The following is a 21809-nucleotide window of genomic DNA, read 5'->3' on the forward strand; positions in this document are numbered from 1 at the left end:
GTAATGGGGTAGGTACTGTTTAACCTTGATCTTCGAATCATGGCAGAATCTCAGAATCTGACGGTTCTGATTAGTCAGGTACTCCAGTGTCTCAGCATCCAAAGCTGATCTCAGAAATGCCACCAGGTAAAACACCTCCTCGTCTGGTGTCACCACCGAGCTCCGATGGTCCCACCTAACATTAAAAATCTCATTACAACCACAACTAAAATCATGTTTTGGATTGTTCTTTTCATACATGCAATTATGCAAAACGGTAGTTGAATTTCACTTACTACGTTGGTAACAATAATTGTTTGACTTGTCAGAGGCCATTAGGATTCTGCATGGTTTTTGTATGAAAAAATGTTTGCTTAATCCAATTTTTCTTAACATTATTTATTAAATGTACATAAGAAGTTATGCATATTGACATGGACATTGGTGGTTGCGTATACATAGGCGGTGTCAATGGGACTAGGTTTTAGTAGCATGACATCCCTACCATTCCAAGAATGGGTCCCAATTGAAGATCTTCTGACAGAAGAATCTCCCCATTTGGATTATCACAGCCGTCCGTTTTTGTTTGCTTCTAGTATACACAAAGGGTAAGAAAAAGCGCGGCATTTCCTAGCTGCCATTGATGCATATTTTCCTTACAACCCTCGTGTCTTCATAACTACATGCATATTATATTGCTTTGCATGCTTGTTGTTCTTTAGTTTGATTAGCAACTGATTATTCTTTTATTTAAAGACATTAACAGTTCTTCACTACTCTATGATGATGATCTTTATAAATGTTACCTAATTCAGAAATTATTGATAAGCACCTGGCTTGGAGAATGCACGCACAAACAAACACATACACGTACCCATATATTCTCATTTGTAGAGAATCTTCACACATTATCATTAGTTACCACAATTATTTGCAATATTAGTTGCTTGTATATATTACTAGCATTATGTTACACAATTTTTCTGTCTTTTGTAACACCAAAAGACTTAGCTATCCAATGCTAATTTCTATATTTTTCTTATATATCTTACAATTCCTCCAGCCTTTTTTTTTTTATAAAAAACAAAATTTTCAATCAAAATTAATATATTAATTTATATTATAAACTACAACGTATTAAAATTTATAAATCAAATACACAAACTTTTATTAATTTAATTGTCTTTTATAAAAATAATAATAAGATAGAATACTTAATTAAATGGGAAAAGGAAGATTGGGATATTATAAAGACCTTAAACACTGACACCGAGTGAGAAGCTGTCAGCAACAAATATGTCGTTTATGAGACGAATGAATCTATGCAATCCTGCAAGAATACCGTGGTTTTATTCTATATTCACTATGACTAGGACATGCATGAAATATGATTTTTATTTTTGTCCAAACATGAAAATGATAAGTTACGAAATTATATAGAATTGTATGTATCATTCGGGAAATAAATAAACTTACTTGTTCTTGTTCATAGGGTAGATGAGAATAGGCCCACTAGTCTTATTTCCCAAAATGCCCTTGAACACACCCTTGTCAAAGTCTTCTATTCTTGATTTTGGAATAAAAAGATTGAGCCATGGATGGGGGACGTCCCATAAACCCTTGGATCTAAGTTTGAGTTCTGCCTTATGTACACGGTCCAGAAAATCCACATAAGGCAGATCCGTTGTAAACACTGATTTTGGTATAAAATCTAACTTTTTCAATAGAGGTTGTATTTCCTGCACCATCAAATGACGTCCACACATTAAAAATCTTCAAACCTGTCTTTATTGTGTTACAATATAGAACAATCAAACAAATTAGTATATTTTAAAAAGCAGAATATAGTCCAGTTTGTATTAATTCTTATGATTTTTATAGTTTTAAACAATTTTTAATTTGTATCAGAAATCATTATTAAATTTTTAAAAAAGAGTGTATAAAAAATATTATTTCAACTAACATAATATATACACAAAGCCAGTTACTACAAATTAAAAAACTATCTAGGAATGAAAAATAAAGTTGTTAGTTAGCGGCTGCTTTGTCGGGATGAGCCTGTTTATTTTAAGAAAAAATGATGTGTGTACACTAATACATCCTTCTAACACTTTGAGAGAGAAAAAGATAGAAAAAGTGTTGTGATATACTAGTTATGTGCATATCCCTTATTTTAAGGATAGTTATGTTTTGCATGGATTGAGAGAAGCTAAAAAAGCAAGAGAATAATCTATCTGGTGGCTTGCCGGCGCAGTTTAAAGTTTAAACCAAAATCTGTCAAGCATAAGTATTTCCCTTATCCTTTTACTTTATTTTTGGTTTCAAAGAGATATAATGGTGAAACTCACAGACATAGTGTGGAGAAGTGTAAATTCCAACTTGCACAGTAATATATATATATATATATATATATCACAGATATCTCTGTGGTTTTATACCATATGATATGCACATATGGGACTTCATTATTTTATGTTGGCTTTATTAAGGTCTATAGTTAGTTCATAAGAATATGTATAATTTTTTAATGATCAATATTGTTTTTTATTTTATTAGTCGGAGAATTAAACACACTCCTTAATAACTTAAAATATAGCTAACTAGCTAGGTAGTTTGATGCTTGTAAAAATTAAATTTATCAAAATGAGTATGATAAATAAATACAATATTGACATGTTATTAGACACTAAATAACCAAACTCAATCAATTTTTTATTTATTTATGATATATGAATATTTCAGTGCTCTTAGCGCATTAATTAAGAGTATCAAACCAATACTCTAAAATTTAGATGAATATAATATCCAACAACCAATCATTCAAAGTCACATAATTTTGTTTTTATATTTATTTTGTCTCCATATATATATCCACAATTTTCTAATGGGTACCAAAAAAATTATTGTAATATAATTCTTCTATAGTGTACAATGAAAGCAATAGAAGTAACTGTCACACAAACAAACAGACAAGGGAATCTATATATATATATGTTTGTGTATGGTGTATAATTACCTCATCAACAGAATCTGCATTTCCTTGGTGGTAGTTTTTGGTAATCTCCAAACAATACAAAACACCTCCATCAGCATTAAGGGAACTGATTTTAACTGGATTACTAGGTGAAAAAAAAGAGGACCTCCAATTATTAATGAGTCCTTCATCAACTATCACAAAACCTTCAACATAATCAAATCTTTGGGTCGCTGGTTTCCCATGCAAAGATATTAGAAACTCCTGATCCTTACAAAAGGTTGAAAAGTTGGAGTACAAAACTCGTATCCAACGAACCTGTTCAACATATTCAATATATTATTTATAAACAATTAAAATATTCTTCATGTAATATTTTTAAATGTTTAATTAAAAAATTACGTAGTTAAATTTTATTTAGCCTATAATCATTTTAATTTGAAAGAAAATAAATAAGTTTGAGTAGGCCCCAGCTGCAAGCAGGCGACACGACACGTAAGAGAGATCAATTGCCAACCATTCCTGAAAACGACCTTTTTTAATTAGGTTTTGTCGATGATGTTAAGAAATATTTCTAAAGAAGACATATCATGTGCCCCACCTATAAAAAAATGCAAACCACGTTGAACCGACTTCAAGAAATTATACATTTATTTGCACTTGCTTTTTCTTCTAATAAGGGCGTATTTTTTATATAAAAAAATAAGGGCGTTTATATATTAAAAATGTACTTTTTTTAATCGTTTATAAGTAATATTTCAATGTATATATTAATCATCTACATAACTGATTAATCAGATTATTAAATTTGAATTTAAACTGCCCATTTATACATAAAAGTGGATATCAATAATGTATCTTACTATATAGCGAATGATAACATTATAGCATGCGCTAGCTAGCTGGGTCGTGTACGTGGAACAAGTAGTGTACTTACAAAGAAAGAACGAACAAATTGAGTGTAAATTTTGGTGTAAGAAGTGGTGACAGATGATTAAGTACGTAGGAGATAGAGATATATACATACTCTTTGAGGAGCTGGTTGGAGAGCAATTCTCGCTCTAGTGATGATTCCAAATTGTCCAAGACCACCAAGAACAGCATGGAACAAATCTGAATTACGATCTTCAGAACACGTCAACACCTCACCCTTTCCTATTACACACCAGATACATAGACGTAGCAATAAGAGAATAGTAGTAATACTCATATATTAATTAACCACCACGCTAAAGACAAATATTACTTTCATTTGTACAATTCTACTCTAAATAAGTGTCACATAACTAAGTGCATGTTTGAAAATTAACGTGAGTTTATCTAAATTACAGTAAAACTCTAATTTCATTTAAACTTTAAAATAGTATAATTTTTATCAAAATTACAATCATCAATGTGATTATGTCAAATTATTAGTCATCTAAAACACGTATTAAGTGGTACATTTCACATACATGATTTCAATATAATGAATCTATGATGACATGGATAGTAATTAATTAGGTATATATTAGCAACTAACCTGTAACGACATCAAGTTGAAAAACATTGGAGATTTGAGGACCATGATTAAAGGTTTGTCCACTAATACCAGCATTAGACAAAGTACCACCGACAGACAAATACAAGTAATCAGTCCAAGACTTGGGTGCCAAACCATACTCCAATGTTGCCTTCAAGACATGTATCCACAATTCACCACCCCAAACATCCACATACATTTCTTTCTCCCAAACACGAGGAGGATTATTACTACTTTCTACACCCCCCTTCCCCATTTCAATCACCACCCCTTTCACCCTCGTATCCGCTTGTCCGTTTATTGAATGTCCGTGCCCTCTAGCCGACACAGCAAAACACGGCCATTCATACGCCGCTCTAACAACCTTTGCCACGTCATCTGCTGACCTTGGCCGTACAACTGCTAACGCTTCTCCTCTACTGCTTAACCTCCCGAAATCCAAGGAAACCGCTTCCAGTTCAGACTCTTTCACACTCACTTCTCCCTCTAGTCCTACGTCGAGGATCTCCGTTAATGTAGACTCCACCGTTAATATTAAACGGCATACGGCAATCGTTAACAGAATATTAATAATCTTCTTGTTGATCTTTACGGCCTCCATTGATATATTCTTTATTTCTTTAACTAACGTGAATCTTGTGTAGCATCACATGTTCATATATGTGAGTATGGTGGTGTATTTTAGAAAGGAAAAATGTTTACAAGATTTTCCATAGAGAACAAAATCTTGTTGGAGCAGCGTTTGAGTTGTAAGCAGGATTTCGCTTTAAAGATTTTGTACGCAAATTGCAGAAAGATAAAGAATCTTGCTACTTTTCATATAGATCTGTAGCTAGCTCGCATTTCTTTTTTATCTCTAGTATTACTATAGGTGCAATTTAGTAGATGAGTTGAATACAAATTAAGAAAAGAAAAGGAATCGATCGTAAGAAAGAAGGGGTGCGGAAAGAGATAGAAATGAAAATTAGAAAGTGCGTGCGTAGTGAGAGTTGTGAATGTGATGAATGGAAGTGTGAGTGATTACTGTGTGTCTAGGATTTAAGATACACAATAAACAAAGGCTCTCTCTCTCTCTCTCTCTCAATTTATACAGATACATGATGACTAGAACCTGAGTGAGAAAAGGCACGTGGATCGTCCCGTGCGACAAGCCACCAGACACGTGCCTCATTCTCCACATATATTACCTTCCTTTCTTTGCCCAAATTTTTTACATATCGTTTCAAGGTGTGTAAGAATAGGTTATGTTTGAATTAAACTTTACAACATTCTCCTTCCTACTATTATTAAAAAACACATATAACAGTAATTAATGTACTATATATATTTAATGTAAAATAGAAATCAAATTTATTAAATAATTCATTTTTAATATTATCTTAACTATTAATATTAAATGTTATGAAATAAATAAAAATTATATTAGAAATCATAGTATTAAATAATTCAAAATTATTTATTTTTTATTTATAATAATAATAAATTTTAATTTTTTTATAATAGTGACCACAAATAATACTTTTTTATACTCGAATCACTTTTTATAAAATTTTGTTAGATAAAAATTTATTTCATATGAATACGCTGTCATATAAATTAATGAAAACTATTTAAAAGATCATGCTAACAAATATTAACAAAATAAAATAAAAGTTTTATTTTTATTTTAAAAATAATACCTTTTACATTCTTTTTAAAAAAGTTGTGGGAGAAAATTTTAATCAATGAAAGTGGTGTAGTTGTCGAGTTCACAAATGTGTTGGAGGGGATTTGAACTTGGTGTATTGAACAAAATTAGCTTTTACCCCCTTAATGTTTTTAAAATGTTGAATGCACTAAAACTCACGACACGTGTATAAATTTTAAGATAATTAAAATTGGATCAGACATTAAACTAATATGAGTAATTCTTCAAAATTTAAAGGTTCAATCAATGTGAGATCGGTACTAATATAATATCTTAAATTTTAATTTTAATATAATATATAGATTAATAATAAATAACATAATATTAGTAAATTCACATATTAAAAATAACTTTTCTAAATTTTTAGTATTTGCTATTGTGTTAGTGTGGGTGTATTTGTGTTATATATATAGAGAGAGATTGTATTAGATATTATGTCTTATATCTTGTGTTTGTGGACTTTATTCATTAACAGTGGTGGATCTTGTACAAAATATGGAAGGAGGAGTCGAAAATCAATAAGTATTAACAAAAATATTAAAATTGAAATTCTTAAAAGTCATATAGTGTTTTTTAGAGTTCATATATGATAGACAAGTTGCAAAAGTTAAAATTTCAATTTATACAAGTTTTACAATTTTCACAATACAAGTTTTTAGAACTTCACACAATTCAATCAAATAAAATATATCTATTTTACGATTTTCATCTTTGTCGAAAACTTTTGTGTTAAAAAATGCATCAATTTTCTTATGTTTAGATATCGTGTTACTCTTAAAAAAATACACATATTAGTTAAAACAATTTACAATTAAAAAATAGTATCACACTGTATCATATATCAATGCTTAACATGTAAACGTTTGTTAATACTTAGTAGTTGAGTTGCTAATTAGAGTGTTAGAGTTTTTCTCTTCGAGATAAGTTAGTTTATCATTCAATATTAGGTAGTTTAGAACAACTTGAACATAGATACTAGAGAATAAAGGTATAGAAGGAGAGAGGCGAAATGCGACAGTTTCTCGAAACCACAAATATCATTCGTATACTTTTATTTCAAAAACCCGAATGGTCATAAGATATTAGGGATTGGAAGAAAGAAGTACATATAAAATGCACCTATCAGGATGTTCCAGTATCTCACAACAAATTGCCAAAAGACTGGTTTTATTACGGTATTTAGATAAGGATCTTATTTCCTTTTGTTTTGAAACCTTGGCACATACGATATACTGAAAGATAAAAAAAGATCCACGAAAAAAAAAAACTTATGATTTTTAACAGCTTATGGAACACAAATAGAATCGTACCTTGATTATCATGTTCGAAATCCATTTTCATTTTTGGGTCCCATTTTTTTTAAAAAAAAAAAAACACTTGCAAAAAGATTTGAAAAAAACATTTTTTTTTAGTCGGAGATGTTTTGCATGAAAGAAAAGACTGGTTTCGAATCATGTTAAAAGACATAGAAAACTTTAACATTGAAAATATTTTTAAAAATATTCTATTTTAATTATTTATCACTATTATTTTGATAATCTATTATTTTTATATATATAAAAATAATTAATAATATATTATTATTATATATAAAAAAAATATATATAGAATGTTGGTTCCAAAAAAATCCGCCACTGTTTATTAATAAAAGTGTTTGTCTTGCAAAATGAAAAATCAATTTAATGTTTTACTTTTTGAAGAAGCATAACTTTTAGACCAAAAATTTTGGTGTTCGCCACTTTATCTTGCATAAATTTCGTGTTGGTAAGTTTAAAATATAGAATATAAAATATTGTCTTGCATAAGTCTTACATTGGTACATTTAAAAAAAATTAAAAAAATGAAATTTTAAAATTTTATAAATTAAAATTTATTTGATCTTTTTTAACTTTATATTTTATATTTATTATGAGTCTAATCTTTTAGATATACAAAAGTTTTTAAAATGTATAAGAGATTAATCTAATAACGTGATTATAATTATCTATAGGCTGTGCTTATTATAGGAAAGAGCTGGTAGGGTCCACGTATGGATACGGAGGATCTTTGTGGGGACATGATCAAATAGTTCACGTGGTGCAGAGACCAAGAGTAGGGCGATCCTTGTCAAGCTCAAGTGCCAAATGAACATTCTCTCATTCCCTTCTAGGTTCTCAGATTAATTTAGTTCAATATTACTCCACGTTATTTACAAGGGGTATATGTATGCTAGCTGTGTTCAAACCATAAGGTCATAATCACTGAATTACTAGTGTGTTCCCAAGGGTCCATAAATATTAGTAAACACGAAATCTAAGGCATAGATTGCATGATAGGTACAAACGTATATTAGAGAGTTTATTTAATATTTATGGACTACATTATTCGAATTAATTAAAGTTCTTCACAATCAGAAATTAAGAGCAAGTGGATGTTGGAATATGAATTTATTACGCAAAACGCGTCTTAGAAGTAAAGGAATTAAAATGATTCACTATTTTTTTTAATGAGAAAATAATTCATCAATTGGATTTGCGCATATGGTTAGATTTTATATTCACACTCGTGTGACTTATATTAAAGTCAAAATTCTACAATATATAATTTACGTGATTTCTATTATAAATTTTCAATAAAATAGTAATTTTTACTATTTCTGACATTGTATATTGTATGAGGTGTGCATTCCTAATTTAAATTTCATCTATCAAGTTAGCATATGCCGAGTTAGAAGAGAATGATCCATCAAAATTAAACTCAAATTATTAATCACTTGAGCATGCCATGTTGTTAAAAGTGATAGCTTTGTGTTTCATTGTTTTTGATTATGTTACTGCGTGAATATTACTCGTATATTCCAAACCTTTGTAGGCATATGTTGTCGATAATATACCAAATGATTGATTAGACTACGATTTGTTTTTATAAAAAAAAGAGGAAACATTAATAAACAAATGTGCTCCACCTTGAATGTATCATTAATTGTTTTTTTTTTCTTCATTCATTTATACTTCATAATTATTATTATTTACATTACTTTTAATTTGTTATATTTTTTAATTTGTATTGATAAGAATAAATATACAAATTAATTTTTTTAAGCTAAAAATTGCCGTGCAAAAATTAATTGATAAAAATAATCTAATAAGGTTTATATTCTTTTTTGTATTCGCTAGTTTTTATTGTTTGAAAATTAAAACCTTACTATTGCTTTGATCTCTTGTGGTAAAAGAAACTAGAATTTTAATATTTGTATTAACCATAGCTCTCTCCCTCAAGCACAAATCATTAAATAATATTTTTTAATAATGATTTTTTATTTTAAAAATATCAAAATAACTTATTACAGTTCCTTAAAAAAAAATTCAGAAAACAGCAAATTCATATTCTTCTTTATCATTTTTTCCTCATCCTCTTCTTCATCATCATTTTTTTGTCATTTTCATGTAGTATCTTCTTTTTATCTACTTTTAATATTCATTCACTAAAATACAAAAAAGACTCGATCTTTAAAAAATAAAAAACCCAAATATTCACGTGATGATATTGAGTGTCCCATCAGGTTGAGGTTGATGAAGAGGAAACCATTAATTTGTTGTTTGCGTGAAAATTTAGGACACTAAACAAACAATTCATTCATTGATAGACTAATGAATGATGTATAAATCATAATAAACAAATTATTAATGAGTTAGGAAATTTTAGAAAATCAGAAAACTGTGTTAAGGAGCAAAATCATCTTACCACGAGTATAGTTCAACAATAAAATGAACGCTCACTCATTACTGTTAATTTCAGGTTTTGCTTCTTCAAGAAGATGAAACAAAACTATTTTATGGAAAAGCAAAAATGAGATGTTGGAAAAGTTATGTTATTTTTTTAGGTTTTACATTCAGATTTTCTTTCTTATTTAACATGGATTTTCTGGATTTTTTTTATTAAGTTTATAATACGGATGTAAGTTTATTAAGAAATCGGTTCTATCATTAAATAATTTGGGTTTATGACCTTTTTTGTCCTACAGATTTTTCAGTTTTTATGGGTTTAGGGTTGAATATGTGAGAAGGAAGAAGATGCAGTTGACATAGATATCACGAGTAGCATTACTAAAATATCAAATAAAAAAGACATAAATAAAAATTGAGTTAAATTTAAACAATTACAAGTGATTTTTTTTTCCCCTTCTTTAGTTCGACTAGTATTGAGCTACTCCTTTGTGGTCTAAGGTGGACTGAATCACTTTTGTATAATATGTTTTTTATTTTTCACCCCAACATATACCTATCACTTCCAACATATTTAAAAGAGTTTATTTTATCTTTTTTATTATATATAAAAATTTGATTTTTTTTTTCCACTCACATTCAAACATCAGCAAAAATAATTAGAAAATTTTTAAAATTTTAAAACTTTGATTGATTATGATATTTTCAAAATGAATTTACTTTTAAAAGTTTAAATTAATTTATAATTTTTAAAATACAATTTATTGTATTAATAAAATGTTTTCGAAGATTTATCATTTAACAAAAGTTTCAGTGTTTTTTTTTTTTTTAGAAACTGGAAATTACAAGTTTCATTTTTCAAATTAATAATATTTTTTTGAAAGCTTATATTAATTTAAAATCTTCGAAACTACTTTTCACAAAAGTTTTAGAACTTTTAAAAATTTGAAACCTAATTTTTTTCGAAAACCTAATTTTCGACATGTAATTTTATATTTTGAAATTTTCAAAGAAAATGAAAGTTTGAAATGTTTTAAAAATTTAGAATTTTACTCAAATTTTTTTAATGTAAGTTTTGTTCCAAAATAATGATATTGTTTTTTTTGAAAATTTCCTATTCTATTTTGAAAATATATAAATTTATGAACAAATGAGATGATAATTTTTTGTTTTAAAATAATGACATTATTTTTTTATCATGTGCACATAAAAAACATAACACGATTACAATTCTTTATTATATTCATATTATATCATGTCTCTATCATACTTTTTATTTTATCATGTTTCTATCATATTATGTCCTTCAAACGGACCTTAAAGTTTGAAGAAAAATCACGATGATCTTGGTTTTTTTGACGTCGACCTTGATGATATTCTATTTTATGATTTTGATATCAATAAAACTTTTAGTATTTTGAATTTTCTTTTTTATATTATTAGATGATAATGATTGAAGAATCCCTTAATTTAAATTGCCCATAAATTTTGTAGTTAAACTTTTTAATATTTAGGGATGTGTTAGTATAGAGAACTACTAGTACTAAAGTTTTGTGTCATTGCCTATGTGATTTGCCATTGAGTTTTTATTTATTTATTTTCTAGGAACTAATTAGAATCGTCCAAGTTTTGTTTATATCAAGAAAATAGGATTTTAATAAAAATATTTAATTATCACTATTTGATTATTAGTTTTTTGTCTTTTTGATAGGTTTGATCGTTAGTATTTATTAACTTTGTTATTGATATCCGTTATAGATCAATTTTCGTGTCTTTTTTGAATAGTAACGTTAAATACTTTGATTTTATTATTTCTTCTACATCTTTAATTTAATTGTTCATTAATGTTATAATTTTGGATTATCTAAATTTTTAGAAAAGTAAGGGCATTTTTTGTAAAATAAATTATATGGACCAAAAAGTAATAAAACAAAAATTGATAATTTACTAGTCATTCATAAGTAGGAAAGTGGACATAAGTTTGAATCTTTTGGGGAATCATAAATACATATGTGTTTACCTCTATAGAATTTTTTACTTGTCACCTCCACCTATACCTCTCGTCTCGTCAATATACTTAAAAAACTATTTTATCCTTTTTACTATATATAAAAATAGAAAAATTTTGATTTTTTTTCTTCAGAAATTTAGATATTTTTTAAATAGAAAATTTCAACAGATAGTGTCATTATTTTGAAACAAAATTTATATTTTAAAAATTTGAGTAAAAGTCAAAAAATTTGAAAATTTCATCTTATTTGAATAGAAATTTTCTATTTCAAAATTTTAGAATTTTTAAAAATTCGTATTATAATTTTAGGGTTTAAAAATTTTCGAAGAAGATGAAAGTTTTAAATGTTTTAAAAATTTAATTAAATTTTTGAAATGTTAATTTTATTACAAAATAATGACATTATCTTTTTAAAATTTTATTTTTATATACAGATATAAGGGTTAAAATAATTTTTTTAAATGTATTGAGAGAGAGTTGCGACGAAAATGGAGATGCGGGGTATCGATCCCCGTACCTCTCGCATGCTAAGCGAGCGCTCTACCATCTGAGCTACATCCCCTGATATTCATTGTGTCTGTTTTAAGGTAATATCGTTTAGTATTGTTTTTGCTTCGAGAAAAGGCATCAGATTGATCTAATTTTATCCTCGTTAAAAAAAGTCAAGTCATTCGTTTTTTGACGGAGAAACTAAAATTATTCAATAAATAATCAAAGGATTAATATCATATATAGTGTAAACTAGTGATACAAAAGTTATACTCAAGTTTGATCAAAATTGTTCATCTGAAAAATTATAAATACGCTTTCAAACAAAAATGTGAAATAATGAAACAAATTTTAGTAATTTCTATTTATCATTAATCAGAATTTCAATTTTTAAATTAGTAGTTTTAGATCCACCAGTCTTTAAATCAAATGGAAGATAGCAGAAGTAAAAATGGAACTGGCAAGGGCGATGGTCTTAATTATATAGCATTTTTGGTTTATAGGGATCCTATGTTGCCCAGCATCAAAGGCAATACTGTGCCACAAATGTCAAATTGGCCCACTCACTTTTTATATACCTCGTCCAAGAGATTTGAACTTTTCTTTCTAAAAAAGAACAAATGATTTGAAAATAGATTCTTTTTTATTAATTATGCGACACCATAGTTAGAAGTGGTAATTCTTTGTTGGAGAACTGAAAGCTTTAAATGTTGGATAGCTTGTTTCAACATTTTTTTGTTCATTCAAAGGAGTGAAAATTTGAGTTTTGGTTTTGTTACTAATAAAAAACATAATTTTTTATTTTATTTTTTGAAATAGAAAAAAATTATATTAAAAAGATATACCCTAAAAAGCACATATTAAGAGATCAAATTTTAAGACACTATTTTTATATTAATTTTCTTAGCATTAACATGTTTAACATATTTATTAGTTATTTCTTTTGAATTAGAGTCCATTTTATTAACTGGTTTATGTTTTTACCACTTTGATCAATTAAAATTGAGTAAATCTATCTTTAATTGACAAATGTCAATAGTGTTAGGTTGAACGTCATGTCCGAATTTAAAAGAGTATCTGTGTAATTTATTTATAATAAAATTTGTCATCTCTTATAAAAAAAAATAATAATTAAACTTAAATAGAAATTACAAACTCTATACAAAAAATTGTATAATTCTAAACTTTTATATTAAAAACTAAATATCAATGTTTCATCTTAAATTATTATTGTGAAAAAATGATACTAAAGAGATAATCATTCATAGAGCAAAATTCAAATCCTAGCAGAAATCATCACTAAACTACATATTTTACTTACTCCAATTCAACTTTAGATTATCAAAACTTTCCCTATAAAAACCTGATGATTAAGAAAGATAAAAAAGGAAACAAATGTTTAACCGAAAAAAACCTGTAAAGTGAACGAGACTCGGAAAGAATGATGACGTTCTTCAATCTAAAATGATGATTAGCAACGTTCATTTCAATTTGGTATCATTAGCAAAACCAACGGTTCTCCCTAAGAAAAACAGAAAAAAAAAATAAAAAACAATTTCCATTTTTTTGATTTCAATAAATAAATATATATATATATATGGTTCCCAAAACTGACACAAACAAACAACTAATTAAGGTTGCTACTAAGACAGCAAAAGGGAAGATCATGTGTGGAGTGAAAATGGAAAGCAATTAATACTAACAGTAGCATCATAATGGTCACTACTACTGGATATTGATTCAGCATTGTTCTCTTTCTCATTCTTCATTTCAAAATTTAGAAGTCGTTCAATTGAATCAGCTAGTTAGACTCTTGAGTAGGTTGATTGAAGAGACATGAACATTACTTCAATTTCAATCCTATTACTACTTGTATTGTTTGTTTTGTTTTTAGGTTGTAACTGCAGCAATGTTAGTTACGATAGAAAGTCTCTTCTCATCAATGGCCACAGAAGAATCCTAATTTCTGGTTCAATTCACTATCCCAGAAGCACCCCTCAAGTATTTTCACTCTTTCACCATTCACTCTTATGTTTTTGCAATTGCATTTCAAGTTCTATACTTCAAGTTCTTGTTATGTCATTTTTTGTTTCAAAATGTGTGAATTTTAGATGTGGGAAGATCTAATTTGGAAGGCTAAACACGGTGGTCTTGATGTTATAGACACATATGTTTTTTGGGATGTTCATGAACCATCTCCTGGAAATGTAATAGTACTCTTTTAACTGGTCTTCCTTTCTCTTCATTTAAAGCTTAATATATTTTTAATCCTTATAAAATTGTTTGTTGTTAGTAGTATTTAGAAATCGAATTTCCTTTACTTTTATGATAAAACATAAAATGTATTTGCAAAGTTTGATATCGATTTATTTTGATTTTGTGAGTTAAATTGTTGAGGAAAAATATTGTGGAGACAAAAAGTCGAAGAAATTTTTATAGGAACTAGAAACAATTTTGAAACTTTATAGGGATTAAAAGTTTAAAACCATATAACCCTACTTTTTATGTTCTAGATGTTGTTTTTCATCTGATTATTATGGGTTGCAGTACAATTTTGAAGGAAGGTATGATCTAGTAAGGTTCATTAAGACAGTGCAAAAGGTGGGACTTTATGCCAATCTTCGCATTGGTCCTTATGTATGCGCTGAGTGGAATTTTGGGTACTTCCATTTTAATTTCTTTGTGTTTTCTTTTGTTTACTTTCTTTTTTTATGTAGGCTTATATTTGTGTTTAACAATTTCATTGTTTAATGGTATAGGGGAATTCCTGTTTGGTTGAAGTATGTTCCTGGAATAAGTTTCAGAACAGATAATGGGCCTTTCAAGGTTTGAATTTTCTTTGATTTTATCACCTGTTTTCTCTATCTGGGTTTAACCATTCACACTTGAATTCCAACAGAACTCGAGTCTTGAATAATTTGATGTCATTTTGTTTTTGCTTTAGGCGGCAATGCAAGGTTTTACCCAGAAGATTGTCCAAATGATGAAGAGTGAGAAGTTGTTTCAATCTCAGGGCGGTCCAATCATTCTTTCTCAGGTATGCAGTTCTATTTAAGTCTGTGGCATAATTGAAGAAAAAACTCAAAAACCTAGGAGTAGATGACACTTAAGTGAAATTCATATTTCAACAACAACAGCCAACATTATCCCACTAAGTAGGGTTGGCTAGATGGATCAAATGAGCTATCATAAGTGTATTCATATTGCATTCCAATAAATTATTACTACTTCAAGATGAAGTCCTATCCCTTTTGTTTTTTGCTCCACACTTATATTTTCTAGATTGAGAACGAATACGGACCTGAGAGGAGGGCAATGGGAGCTGCTGGTCATGCATACCTAAATTGGGCTGCAAATATGGCTGTTGGATTAGGAACAGGAGTCCCTTGGGTGATGTGCAAGGAAAATGATGCCCCTGATCCTGTGGTGAGTCCTCTCATTCTCTTAGTTGACCTATTTTCTTCAGTTGTCACACTTTAGGGGGATTGAGTTCATGAATTGAAACTATATCTAATCTTAAGGGCTGAACATATCTTCTAATTCTCCACCACAGATTAATTCATGTAATGGTTTTTACTGCGACAATTTCTCTCCAAATAAACCGTTTAAGCCTAGCTTGTGGACTGAGTCTTGGAGTGGCTGGTAAGCTACAATTTGTTCTATAAATATAGATATTAGTTATTGTTGTCTACTTTCTTCACTCTTGTACTCTTCTGATTTATTTCTTTCTATTCCCCATGGTCAAAAGGTTTACAGATTTTGGTGGTCCAATTCCTCAGCGTCCAGTTCAGGATCTAGCATTTGCAGTAGCTCGTTTCGTTCAGAAGGGTGGCTCATATGTGAATTACTACATGGTTGGTTCCTTGCTCTTAGGATAAAGTTCAGTTCTTCTTCTTTTTATTGCAACAAAAGATGTGGTTCCTTGCTTTGAACCCTAAGTTTCACCTTTATGATAAATGATAGTACCATGGAGGAACTAATTTTGGAAGATCAGCTGGGGGTCCATTTATTACAACAAGCTATGACTATGATGCTCCAATTGATGAATATGGTAAGCAGATAATGCTTGTTATGAGCAGATTCTTTGTATATTTTTCTCCAAGTGATTCACTAAACATTTGAATGGACAGTATAGATAAAGTTTATCGATACAAATTCCTCAAGTCAAGTTAATTGTAGTAATATTTCGGTATTTTCTTCTCTTATATGTGAATTGGCAGTCGATATTGTTTCCTTCTGTGTGATCTAAAAGATAGTTTAATTATACGATTACTTCACGATGTTTAGGTTTGATCAGGCAACCAAAATATAACCATTTGAAGGATCTTCATAAAGCTATAAAGCGTTGTGAGCATGCTTTGGTTTCTTCAGATCCGACTGTTACATCATTAGGAACACTTCAGCAGGTAAATTGTCTCTGACATGAAATAAGTCACCAACTAAACCTCTTCTAGTTACGTGTTTGTTTATGATAGGGTAATCTTGTGTTGACAATTACCTTTTCTCTCTATGTGCGCTTGGTGATTTTCCAGGCTCACGTATTCTCTGCAGGGACTGCAGAATGTGCGGCTTTTCTAGCAAACTATCATGAACAATCTGCTGCTACTGTGATTTTCAATAACAGGCACTATGAATTGCCTCCGTGGTCTATAAGTATCCTTCCTGATTGCAGAACTTCCGTATTTAATACTGCAAAAGTAAGAATATTTTGCAGGACCTTTTATGCTGTGTTGATTAAATGCAATGGAATCGTTTTCCACCGTAATTTATTTCCTAATCCTATTAAGTTTTGCCAATTTTATCAACCAAGTATTTGATTGAATTTTTATGTCTTCATGAAGGTGAGATCGCAAACTTCAGTGGTAAAAATGCTTACTGTCAATCCTAGGTTCTCATGGGAGACCTATGATGAAGATCTATCTTCTCTAGATGAAAGTTCAAGAATTACAGCTGCTAGACTCTTAGAACACTTGAATGTTACCCGAGACACTAGTGACTATCTATGGTACATAACCAGGTAAGATGAGTGATATAAAGGTTTTTTTCCTAGATAGGCCGTCAAATGAATTAAAACTTTTTTGAACTGCTGATTTGATGACATAGCAATAAATTTCTAGGTGTTGTCTATCATATCAAAATGCAGATTCAAGCAGAAGAAATTTGCTTGTTTTTGTTTCCAATAAATTCCATAGAATCTATTATCCCATGTTCTCAGCTGTTGGCATTTGGAATTTTACTGTCTTTTTTGTTGGTATGTTGCAGTGTTGACATAAGTTCATCAGAGTCATTTCTTCGAGGAGGACACAAACCAAGCATTAACGTGCAGTCTGCAGGACATGCTGTCCATGTATTTGTTAATGGAAAATTTTCAGGTATGCAGACATGCAGTTGAATACGGTAGTTGATTCATTTGCATGTTGGTTCTGAGTTAAGTGAAGATGACTGATTTCTATTACAGGGTCGGCTTTTGGGACAAGGAAACAGAGAAGCTGTACATTTAATGGGCCAGTTAATCTACATGCTGGAACAAATAAAATTGCTCTTCTCAGTGCGACTGTTGGATTGCCGGTTAGAACCGAATACTATGCTTCTAAATCCAACTTAAATATAGGCATTGCGTTGTGCTGCTTCAAGTGTTTCCATTTGCTCGTTAGCCATCTTGCTAGTTACTGATTGATTTTGTTTTTCTTTTTGTCAAATTTTATTGGAAGAACGTTGGCCGGCATTATGAAACATGGGAGACAGGGATCACTGGTCCGGTTTTGCTCCATGGTCTTGACCATGGACCGAAAGATTTGACGCATAATAAATGGTCTTATCAGGTCTGATGCACACAACACAACAAAACACATAAAATATAATTTACGTGTATTCTTAAACCCCAATCAAACGTGAAGAGAAATTGCTTTTTAATTACAGTATGTTCTTGAACAGGTTGGCCTAAAAGGAGAGGCTTTGAATTTGGTGTCATTCGATGGGGTCTCATCTGTTGATTGGGTGCAAGATTCATTAGCTACACGAAGCCGGTCACAACTAAAATGGCACAAGGTAAGAACAGTTTACTAGCCTATTGCATAATCCCTACTGCCGCTGCACCATAAAACAGCTGTAGAGGGTCCAAACACGTTACGGCTTGTGATCTTCAGCTAGAAGCTTACCATAAACTTAAAAATCTCCAGGCTTATTTTAATGCACCTGAGGGAAATGAACCATTGGCTTTGGACATGGAAGGTATGGGTAAGGGCCAAGTATGGATCAATGGGCAGAGCATAGGAAGATATTGGCTGGCTTATGCAAAGGGCGACTGTAATTCTTGCAGCTATTCTGGGACATTCAAGCCTGTAAAGTGCCAACTTGGTTGTGGACAACCCACTCAACGATGGTACACTTTTCTATAATGAAAGATTTTATAACTTTAACCTTAGTAGTAATTCTCTGTGTCTATGGGAAGATGGGTATTCAATCACCTTTGGCTGTGTTAATATATATCATTACTCTCTGGACTATAACATATGAGTAATGATAATGACACGATTTTTTTGGGTACAATGTGCCAAATCCAATGCCACTATAATTATTCTATTCCATACAAGAAACCTTACTTACAAGCTTTCTGTTTGGGATGTCGCAGGTATCATGTTCCAAGGTCCTGGCTAAAGCCAACAAATAACCTGATAATAGTGTTTGAAGAATTAGGTGGGAATCCTTGGAAAATATCTTTGGTAAAGAGAACAGTACATACTGCAGGAGTTCGTGATTAGCGAGGTTAGCCTTGAAGCAATAAGTTATATAGCTTGCAATAAATCAGATTCAGTTTGTATGCGACTTGGTTCTACCGGTCGGGGATTAGGTGTGTATCCCTAATTATGTTGTTTCTCCCTCTTGATCTTGCACCAAACCACCGTGCAACCGTGATTTATACAAAAGATGCAGCCTAGTTTATTGTTTGTAATTTATTATTTTGTATATGTAATTTTGTTGTATCTAGTTGGAAGTTATTAAATGTATGATGAAAAATATTGCAAATAATTAAAGATAACTAGCAATTGAAATTTTCACATAAAATAATTTCGTTCCCACCATGACGGATTAAAAGCAGGGTAAAGGGTTTCTTTTCGGTCCAAAATGACCTGGTAAAATGGGTTCCCGAAAATGGAATTTCTGTATTCACCAAGCAACGAAAATTGAAATGTGGATCATTCAATCGAAATGGGGGATCCATGGATACCCTGCTTCTGGTCTGTAGCAAAGAATAGTAACTAATACTGCAAGGACAGTGATAAGAATATATAGCACAAAGAAACATTTTCATTAATATTACGTACTTGCTAATGCAAGTTAGTTGCTTATCTTATTGATAGTTTCATGATTCACATATCCACCCATGTCCTACAAATTCTAAATTGAAAACCATACTGAAACCAGGCAAACTGACTCAAATAGAAAAAAATGCAAACTGACTCGAAATAGATGACAATATTTTATTTATATGACCCTTCAAGCATGCTTGGCTATTGTCGATTGCAGCTTCTCCTTCTGAGCACCCACAACCTTGTCCACTAGTTTTCCTTCTTTCAAGAACAAGAATGTTGGCATAGCTTCAACACCCCACTCCTCAGCAACAGTCTGAAGAATCACGTTAATTAATTTCAGCATTCTTAGTTAAAGAAATAGGCCTCATTAACGCTTTGGGATTTAAGATTAAAAACAGTAATAATGTCTTGTGGTAGATTTAGATATGCTCACCTTCAATTCATCCACGTCAACCTTAAGGAAGGTGACATTCGGCAGCTTTTTAGCAATCTCTGCTAGAATTGGAGCAATGAAACGGCATGGGCCGCACCAAGAAGCAGTAAAATCAACAACAATCTGTCAATGTAATTTCCTTTTAGTACTTTGATTTTGTTTAAAATTAAAGGGAGAAAATCAACAATTTTAGAGAATCACAAATCATACCAAAAATGCTACCAATCTTCAATAACAGGCTTAAACACAAAAAACATGGCAGCTAATAATTCTAATAACAAATGTCAATGATTTGACATACGGTTAGTGGAAGATACCAATGCCTGTAATAATTCAAGATTCATGATTTCAATTGTCAAAGTAAATACTACTGTAACTTCAGATTGATTAACCATAATAAATGGGTTGGTTGAAGTTGAAATAAAAAGATATTGAAGATTTTGAAGTTGATATGTAACTTCTTCTTGGTTTGTTGAAGATTTACCATAATTCTATTTTATTATAACCTTTTCAACAAATCAGCCCGACGTTACAAATCAAAGTCAATATTTAGCTTGAATTTAATCCAAATTTCTACAATAAAACAATTTCCTCAGTTCCTTCAAACTTAAAACCCTTATATCCTTACTCTCCACTCAAAATTTTCACAAACAAGATCGATTAAACGTTTTAAACATCATTCCACTCAAACAAAACAAAAAAAAATAAACCCTCTCCATCTTCTAAACGATTAAACTATCAAGATTTCACCGAATTTCCAAGCTATGAAATAATAATTATTAGGGACTAGCAATTTGAGGATCAAATTCACAAATTAACAATAGCAAGAGGAATCAAGAGCTGCTTACGAAACTAATATGTAGCAAAATGGAATGAGATTTTAGAAAGACACACATGCAATATCAAAACCCTAGTTCGCTAATATCAAAACGTAACAAAAAGAAATGAAAGAGAAAGTTGGAGGGTAATAATAAACACTAACCAATTTCCCGGACTCATTTCCCTTCTGGATCTGATCTTTCCAAGCATCCACAGTATGAACACCGATTACTTGTCCCTCTTCTGCTGCCATTCTCCTCTTCTGCACAACACCGTCCAAAATTAAGCCTTTGCCTTTTAATTTTGTTTTTTTGTTTTCGCTTATGATTTGCTCTGACCCTTAAACCAAGCTCGATGCCTTTTATATATAAGATTTTCTAATTAAAAAATATTAGTACAGCATTTGACTGTCTTTTTTATGGTTTATAGAATTAAATCAAATACGTTACACACGCTTTCCTCGTTGCAACGTGTCACATAGCCATACGTGACTCGTCATCACCGGTGACGAAACAAGAAGAGGCGCGTCAAGTAATGTTTGCACGATTCTACGTTGTTTTTATTTCCTTTTGCAATGAAATAAGTTAAAATAATTTTAATGTACTTAGTATAAAATTAGAGTCAAATACATTGTTGTCAAATACATTGTTTTTTAATTTATTTTAAGAAATATACATTTTTTTGTCGGCAAATTTTTTATTTTTATAATTTGGGCCTGAATATCGCGTTGGGCCTAAGAGTATTATGAATCGGGGCTTAATATCAGACCCCATCCATCCATAAAATAGAAATCCAATTGAAAATCATGATGAAAGATTCCCACGTGGAATATCCAGAACCACGTGCTTAATCTTCATTATCATCTCATCCATTTAATC

The 21809-nt window shown here is 30.3% G+C and overlaps 3 protein-coding genes and 1 non-coding gene across 5 annotated transcripts in view; 1 reads left to right on the forward strand and 3 right to left on the reverse strand.

Moving 5' to 3' along the window:
• LOC101491048 (cytokinin dehydrogenase 5) overlaps positions 1 to 5512 on the reverse strand; it is a 6328-nt gene extending 816 nt beyond the window's left edge. Inside the window, exons 1-6 of one of the 2 annotated variants that reach the window (XR_189852.4) lie at positions 4476 to 5512; positions 3981 to 4108; positions 2996 to 3271; positions 1456 to 1718; positions 1235 to 1309; positions 42 to 175 (exon numbers count right to left, since the gene is read on the reverse strand). Coding sequence is in view for 1 of the 2 variants with exons in the window: in XM_073369105.1 (XP_073225206.1) it covers positions 1 to 175; positions 1456 to 1718; positions 2996 to 3271; positions 3981 to 4108; positions 4476 to 5076 (1443 nt within the window). In the remaining variant the exon portion in view is untranslated. Of the gene's footprint in view, positions 176 to 1234; positions 1310 to 1455; positions 1719 to 2995; positions 3272 to 3980; positions 4109 to 4475 lie in introns of both variants that reach the window. The other variant, XM_073369105.1, reaches the window with a different exon arrangement.
• A 6854-nt stretch (positions 5513 to 12366) lies between these two features.
• Positions 12367 to 12439, reverse strand: TRNAA-AGC (transfer RNA alanine (anticodon AGC)). The gene has a single exon. It is a non-coding gene; the product is annotated as a tRNA-Ala (tRNA).
• Positions 12440 to 13970: 1531 nt separating this feature from the next.
• On the forward strand, positions 13971 to 19833 carry LOC101489201 (beta-galactosidase 3-like). The gene is made up of 18 exons (XM_004500912.4): positions 13971 to 14367; positions 14478 to 14573; positions 14914 to 15026; positions 15126 to 15192; positions 15311 to 15403; positions 15649 to 15792; positions 15920 to 16008; positions 16115 to 16220; positions 16330 to 16417; positions 16654 to 16772; positions 16899 to 17063; positions 17208 to 17383; positions 17629 to 17738; positions 17825 to 17934; positions 18078 to 18188; positions 18301 to 18414; positions 18546 to 18748; positions 18998 to 19833. The coding sequence occupies exons 1-18, from the start codon at positions 14203 to 14205 to the stop codon at positions 19125 to 19127; spliced, it is 2199 nt and encodes a 732-aa protein (XP_004500969.1). The 5' UTR covers positions 13971 to 14202; the 3' UTR covers positions 19128 to 19833.
• On the reverse strand, positions 19657 to 21531 carry LOC101489753 (thioredoxin H-type-like). The gene is made up of 3 exons (XM_004500914.3): positions 21095 to 21531; positions 20113 to 20235; positions 19657 to 19992 (listed from the first exon to the last, which is right to left on the reverse strand). Exons 1-3 carry the CDS (start codon positions 21182 to 21184, stop codon positions 19864 to 19866), a joined length of 342 nt encoding a protein of 113 aa, XP_004500971.1. The 5' UTR covers positions 21185 to 21531; the 3' UTR covers positions 19657 to 19863.
• Between the last annotated feature and the right edge of the window lie 278 nt (positions 21532 to 21809).

This window comes from Cicer arietinum, chromosome 5 (assembly GCF_000331145.2).
Source record: "Cicer arietinum cultivar CDC Frontier isolate Library 1 chromosome 5, Cicar.CDCFrontier_v2.0, whole genome shotgun sequence".
Lineage (NCBI taxonomy): Eukaryota > Viridiplantae > Streptophyta > Magnoliopsida > Fabales > Fabaceae > Cicer > Cicer arietinum.